Source organism: Dipodomys ordii, unplaced genomic scaffold (assembly GCF_000151885.1).
Source record: "Dipodomys ordii isolate 6190 unplaced genomic scaffold, Dord_2.0 Scaffold7, whole genome shotgun sequence".
In the NCBI taxonomy this organism is placed as follows: domain Eukaryota; kingdom Metazoa; phylum Chordata; class Mammalia; order Rodentia; family Heteromyidae; genus Dipodomys; species Dipodomys ordii.
Window position 1 is genome coordinate 4,582,987 of NW_012267223.1, and position 7,202 is coordinate 4,590,188.

At 50.4% G+C, this 7,202-nt stretch overlaps 3 protein-coding genes across 4 annotated transcripts in view; 2 read left to right on the forward strand and 1 right to left on the reverse strand.

The window, feature by feature from the left end:
- The window catches only part of Rab37 (RAB37, member RAS oncogene family), a 44,165-nt gene that overhangs the window by 20,182 nt on the left and 16,781 nt on the right, over positions 1-7,202 (reverse strand). The gene's annotated exons all lie outside the window — the stretch shown is intronic.
- Positions 1-7,202, forward strand: part of LOC106003231 (CMRF35-like molecule 4) — an 88,189-nt gene that overhangs the window by 5,385 nt on the left and 75,602 nt on the right. The window lies entirely within an intron of this gene.
- LOC106003232 (CMRF35-like molecule 1) lies at positions 4,757-6,078 on the forward strand. Its single transcript, XM_013038076.1, has 2 exons — positions 4,757-5,153; positions 5,699-6,078. The coding sequence occupies exons 1-2, from the start codon at positions 4,986-4,988 to the stop codon at positions 5,837-5,839; spliced, it is 309 nt and encodes a 102-aa protein (XP_012893530.1). The 5' UTR covers positions 4,757-4,985; the 3' UTR covers positions 5,840-6,078.

Sequence of the window (7,202 nt, forward strand, 5' to 3'; positions counted from 1 at the left end):
CTTTTTCTGCTTATGTGGTGCTGAGGAATCGAACCCAGGGCCTCAGGCATGCAAGGCAAGCGCTCTACCACTGAGCCACCTTCCCAGCCCCAGATCTAACTTCTTTATGGCATATATGGAAGATAGAAGTGGAGAGCAACGGGTAGGCACTCATCGAGGACAGTGTGGCTGCGGTGTACATGGGTGTAGGCTGTGGCCTAACAACTTCCTTCCTTCCTTCCTTCCTTCCTTCCTTCCTTCCTTCCTTCCTTCCTTCCTTCCCTCCTTCCTTCCTTCCTTCCTTCCTTCTTTCCTTCTTCCTTTCCTTCCTTCCTTGCTTCCTTCCTTGCTTCCTTCCTTCTTTCCTTCCTTTCTTCTCCTTCTTTCTTCTTCTTCTTTCTTCCTTGTGCTGGTACTGGAGCTTGAACTCAAGGCCTTGGGCTCTTTCTTGGCTTTTTCATCTCCAGAGCACCGCCTCCTACTGGAGCAGCCCTTCCACTTCCCCTCTTGGACTTTCCTGCCTAAGTTTTCTTCAAACTAGGATCCTCAGATGTCAGCCTCCTGAGTAGCTAGGATGTGGGCATAACCCACTGGTGCCTGGCTCATGCCCCAATTTCTGGGAGTGAGGTTTGAGGAAGTCTCTTTTCCTTGAATTTCCTTTTTGGGGAGTTGGTCATGGAGCTAGAACTCTGGGCCTGGGCCCTGAGCTTCTTTTACTTGAGACTAGCGCTTTACCACTTGAGCTACAAGGCCACTTTCACTTTCCTGGTTTATTGGAAATAAGAGTCTCACAGACTTTTCTTCCTGGGCTGGCTTTGAACCACAATCCTCAGATCTCAGCTTCCTGAGGAACTAGGATTACAGACATGAGCCACTGGTGCCGGGCCTATTCCTTGAATTTCTGTTATGGTGTATGGTGAGAACTGCGGTGGTGGCAGTTCCTTAAATCTCAGGTGGCCCTGGCAGCTCATGAGAAGATGGTCTGTTCTTCGAGCCTGCCTGTGGCCCCTCACAAGGAGGAACGGGCGCAGACATGTTCCCATGTTGGTGTCAAAAGTGAGCATCGTTGCCTTCCTCAGCGAGGGCTGGCCCTGGAGCTGAGTGGGAAGTGTATGGTCTCCAAAAGCAGCGCTCAAGTCATGCTTCTGAGCACCCAGCCCAGCATCTGCAACCAAAGGGCTTTCTTGAGGTGTAGAGGCCCTTTTACTTCCTCTCTTTGCTTTCCTTGACTCTGCCAAGACACTCTGCTGATGAAACCATGGCATAAAAACTATACTGGCAAGCCTTAATCTTTCAATCAGCAAAGGTCCACTTCCCCTTTTTCTCTCTCATTTTCCTTTATTTTTGCTTGTGTTATTTTTGTGGGGTTTGAACTCATGACCTCACCCTTACTGGGCTACTCTACTACTTGAGCTATACCATACCTCCAGCTCTGCTTTTCTTTCTTTCTTTCTTTCTTTTTTTTTGACTTTCCTGCCTGGGCTGGCTTTGAATCATGATCCTCAGATCTCAGCCTCCTGAGTAGCTAGGATTACAGGTGTGAGCCACCAGCACCCAACATTCTCTTAGCTGTTTTTGCTCAAGGCTGGGACTCAACAACTTGAGCCACAGTTCCACTGTCAGCTTTTGGCTCATTAAGTGAAGATAAGAGTCTCATAGACTTTCTGGTCTGGTCTGGCTTCGAACCTTTATCCTCAGATCTCAGCCTCCTGAGTAGCTAGAATTACAGATATGAGCCACTGACACCCAGGTCCAGCTCTGATTATTGCTGGTAAAATTGGAGATAGAGTATAGCAAGCTGGCCTCAGACTGCACTCCTCTAGAGCTCAACCTTCTGAGTAGCTAAGATTACAGTTGTGAGCCATTGGCCACCAGGCCAGTCTGGGTGTCACAAACAATAGAAATTTACCTTCCCACAATTCTGGTGGCCATGAGTCAGCAGTGCTGGCTTACATGTGTTGAGATCATCCTTTGGGAAGCTGCATATAGTTCCCTTTGTACCTGTCTGCGCTGTAATTTCTTCTTATAAGGACACCAGTTACACTGGATTGGCTCTTCCTTAATGACCCATTTCAGCCTAATTACCTCTTTAAAGACTGGGCCCCACTTATATTCTGAAGTAATGGAGGGAGAAGCTGCCCAGTGATGATTTGTTGTTGTTGTTTTAGACTCAGTCTCACTAGTAGCTCAGGCTGTCCTGGAACTCCCAATTTTCTGGGACTACAGGTGTTCTGAGATTACAGGTGTTAGCAACCATGTCTGGCTTGCCTTTTCTACCTTCCTTCTAGTGTCTGGTAGCACCAATGATTCCCGCTAGCTGCGTTACTTCACTGTCTGCCCCATCAGCATGTGGCATCTTCCTGTGTCATCTGTATGTCCAAATTTCTCCCTTACAAGGGCAACAGGCATTGGATTGGGACTTTGTCTAAACTCAGTGGCATCTACAAAGGCCATTTCTTTTTCTTAATAGGTCACCTTCACAGGCTCTGGTTAGACTTGAAATATGGGGTTTACTATCTATCCATCTGTCTGTCTGTCTATCTATCTATCACCTATCTACCTTACATGCTTAGATTGGGGCTTGAACTGATTTTTTGGGGCTTGCTTGATTTTTCTGTTCAAGGCTGGTACTCTACCACTTGAACTACAACTCCACTTTGGGATTTTGGTGGTGTATTGGATATGAGTCTCAGGGACTTCCCTTCCTGGATTGACTTTTAGCCATGACCTTCAGATCTCAGCCTCTTGAGCAGCTAGGATTATAGTCACGTGCATTGGTACCCAGGTGGGAAGGTGGCTTGGTGGTAGAGCGCTTGCCTAGCATGTATGAAGCCCTGGGTTCGATTCCTCAGTATCACATACACAGCAAAAGCCAGAAGTGGTGCTGTGACTCAAGGTAGAGTGCTAACGTTGAGCAAAAGAAGCTCAGGGACAGTGCCCAGGCCCTGAGTTCAAGCCCCAGGACTGGCAAAAAGAGGGGGGGGTGGAAACCTGTTAGGATCCTGTTCATCATAAAATTTCTGTTAGGCTTCCAGATACATGGGAATTTCCTTCGGGAACCTTCCTCTCCTATTTTCAAAACCCTCTCTTTGAGAGTGTCCAGGAACAAAGATTCCCCAGCTGTAGCCAACAGTGCGAGGGCTCTGGGGGGCCTGCTCGGGCTTGCAGCAGAAGGAGTGCCTGGTGCACAGGGCCTCCTCTGTCCTTCCTAGGCATAGCGTCATAGAAGTCAGCATCCTTCTCCCAGTCATCTTTGCTGCCTTGCTGCTTCTCTTGGTGGCAGCCTCAGTCTTGGCTTGGATGAAAATGAAGCGACAGAAGAAAGGTGAGAGGACCTGGCTGGCTGGGTGGGAGGAGAAGCGGGGCTGATCACGCATTAACAGGCCCAAGGACTTACCTTGGAAAGAGTGCCATTCCACAAGTCACCAGTAGAGGGTGGTCCAGGGGGCTGGGCCAGGGGCCGGGGTAGGGGTGGTCTGGGCTGGTGGGTGAGCCCCACACTATGTACACGGTATGCACACATGCAAGCTCACATGATGCATTCGTGTACACATGACACAAGCCTCTAGGCCTCATCAGTCAGGGCGTGAGACCCTTTCTGACACCCTTCCCAGGTCACCAGCCCTTTTTCCCAGGTGAATCTACTTGTACCTTCTGACATTGCTTTTCAAGGAAGAGCAAACTCGCTCAGAGCTTTGGGCCAGAGATCAGGAGATCTGGCTTTCGCAAGCCCTTTTCCTGTCTGGCTTCACTTCCACATTCTCATGGAGCTGTGCCCTTTCTCTTCTCAGAATGCCTAGGACCTGAGCTCTTACCAAGACTTCTCTCATAACCGCTGGAGTCTTTCAGTCTGGGCGGAGAGGAGGGAGCCTGACACCTAGGCTGGTCTTGAACTCACTAGGTAGCCCAGCCTGATTTTGAACTCCCAATCCTTTTGCCTCAACCTCTCAGGTGCTGGGATTATAGGGACCCACCGCCATGCCCAGCTTGTATCTGACTCTGTGTGTATGTGTGTGCCAATCCTGGGGCTTGAGCTCAGGCCTGGGTGCTTTCCCTTAGCTTTTATGCTAAGGGACAAACTGCTTCTGACTGTCAGGCAGGGCCAAGCATCCAGATGCAAGCAAGGCTCGGGACCAGCCAAGCCCTGCTGAAGATGATAGATCCCAGGGAACTAAAGCCAAGGGGTCAGACAAAAGCATGTGTCACGGGAGGAGAGATCGGACAACCTGGTGGCTGTAGACTGCAGGCATGACCTTGAGATGACCTCTGGGGAAACACGGAGGCACAGCTGAGCTCTGTGAAGTGGGGATGCGGTAGGCTGAGGTCTCCCCTTTTTTTCAGGGAGAGAAAACGGCAGCTCAGAGAAATGACACAAGGGATGTCATGGAATGAGTCCTAGGAGGGCTCAGAATTAGAGCCGGGTCGTGTGACTTGGAGTCTGGCACTCATGTTCACCCGGTTGTATGTGAGGACCTCTCTGCCAGTCCTAGGACGGGCTGCCTAACTCTCCATTGCTTCTGTCTTTCAGCGGCCGAGCCATCCGCGGAGAAGGTAAAAGAGGCCCAGGATGGAACCAGAGAGAGCGCACGGCCTCGGCTCCTCTCCCTCTCCCTTGACTTCTACCTCCCAGGCCCCCAGTGCCTGAATGTCCTATCACTAGGAGCCAAAGTGATCTATGAATTCATGGCTTTCTTTTTTGGTTGTTGTGGGGCTTGAACTCAGGGCCTGGTACTGTCCCTGAACTCTTTAATTTGTTTGTTTATGTGGTACCAAGGAATCAAACCCAGGGCCTCATGTATGCCAGGCAAGCACCCTACCACTAAGCCACATTCCCAGCCCCTGAACTTGTAGCCTCTGTAGAGTCTGGGAGGAAGGAGGGCCTAGAAGCAGCCTGAGAGAAGGAGGCCCAGGTATTGGGAGGGGGGAGGGAGGACTAGAGCTGGGGTCACAGGGAAGCAGAGAGGCTCCTGTCTCTCCCTGGAAGGAGAACCTGGACCCACAGGCTGATGCGGTCACCCCCAGCCTGCACCCCCCCTTTGCAGCCTCAGGAAGATGAACTCTGCTACGCAAACCTGTCCCTGCACCAGCCAGGAGCCTCCTCCAGTTCGTCCCAGCACAAGGCCTCCATCAAGCCTTCTTCCGCTGGCCAGGAGGAAGTGGAATATGTCACCATGGTGTGTCCTTCGTGGGGGCTGCTGGGGACCCAGGAGGGCAGACATGCTGCTGGCCCTGCTTTGAGGATGGGCTTCCTGCCCCTGGGGCCCAGCTGAAGGAGCGTGGGCCCTGGGCAGAGCCACAGTGATTGCAAAACTTGCCCAAGGAGCCTCACAAAGGTTCCAGAGGTTTCTCCATGCCACCTCTCAACGCTGGGGAGTCAGGATCACCCACCTAATGGGGTCTTGTATGGAACTGAGAAGGGGGGAAAAGAAAATGCAGCCGAGCTGAGTGGGGCTGGGGATCCCGCCAAGATGGTTGTCTTCAGGCAGAGGCAACCCAAGCTTTGTGCTGGGCCTGATGCTGGCGAGGGGAGGCTGGCAGAGCGGAGGGAAGGCAGCCGGAGGGGTCTGGAATGGAAGGGAGGCAGCCAGAGGGGCCTGGAGTGGAGGGAAGGCAGCCGGAGGGCTCAGAAGTCTCCAGTCCCACCTGCCTCCACCCAGGACTCTTGTACAGCCACAGCCTCCCTCCAGCTGCTCTGATGCCATGACTGTCTCTCTCACAGGCTCCCCTTCCCAAGACGGAGGTTTCTTACGCCTCTCTGTCTTCGGACGCTTTGCATCAGGAGCCAACCTACAGCAACACCCATATTCCTGGCACTGGCCCCGAGACGACCACAGAATACAGCAGCGTCAGGTGGCCCTAGCCTCTGCTTACAGCCTTTCTCCTGGACCTGGACAATGTCTGCGAGCATGTTCCTGTTCGTCTGCTTTCTGTACCTGGCCCCAAGCAAGTCCAACTGGTGCTTGAGACTCTGGGATCAACCAGCACAGTTCCCCATCCCTGTCCCTCCTCCCCCAGGCTTGGGAAGAGGCTGAGGGCACACTCTGGGAATGCCATGGGAATTGTAATGGTGATAATGATATTAAGAGTAGTTAACCTTTATTTATTGCTTACCATATGCAATATCCTCAGATATCTGCTCCTAGAATCTGCCTTGTAATGCAGAAGCCATGGTGTACGTGGGATTCTGTTACGGTTGTGTGCGTGTGCGTGCATGCTTGCGTGCATGCATGTGTGTGTGTATGTGTGTGTGTGTGTGTTGGTATTGTAGCTTAAACTCAGGGCCTCGAACTCTTGCTTGGCTTTTTTTTTGGCTTAAGGATGTCACTTTACCATTTGAGCCACACACCCTGCTTCTGGCTTTTGCTGGTAAATTGGAGAAAAGAGTCTCATGGATTTTTCTACTATGTTGGCTTTTAACTGTGATCCCCAGATCTTAGCCTCCTGATTAGTTTGGATTACAAGTGTGAACCACTGGTACTTGGCTTAATTTAGGATTTTTTTGAGATGGGGAGATTGTTCTAGATTATCTAAGGGGCTCAAAATATAATTATGAAGTCTTTCTAAGAAGGATGTGAGAAAGCCAGAAGGGGAGAAGGCAGTCTGATGATGGAAGTGGAGGTTGGAGTGATGGGGCCAGAAGTCAAGGAATGCTGCCGCCCTCAGAGATTTAAGGCAAATAATAGATTCTCCCCTGGAACCTGGAAGAGCAACTTCCCCACGGACACAGCATGGGTTGAGCTTAGTGGAACTTACTTTGTACCTCTGACCTCCAGAAATGTGGAGAACAAATTTGTCTTGTTTTACATTGAGCCATTACATAAGTTTGTGATGATTTGTTACAGCGGCAATAAGATGGTATGTGGCAGAAGCCTTTCCCTAAATGCTTCATATTTAGTAACTAATTTAACACTTGCTAAGGTGCTTTTGTTATTGCCCTGTTTCACAGATGAACGTATAGAGAGACTCAGCCACTAACACCAAGTTAAACAGCTCGAATGCTGATAAGGTAGAATTTAAACCAGGCATTTGACTATAGGGTCTGGAGCCTGGGTTATTACCTTGTTCTGCTTAAAGAAGGATGGTGTGTGTGTGTGTATACTCATATAGCCCTCACCCTTTCCATCTCCTTCTCTCCTTCCCCCTCTTTCCCTTTTTTTTTTTTTTTTTTTCTTTCCATCTCCTTCTCTCCTTCCCCCTCTTTCCCTTTTTTTTTTTTTTTTTTT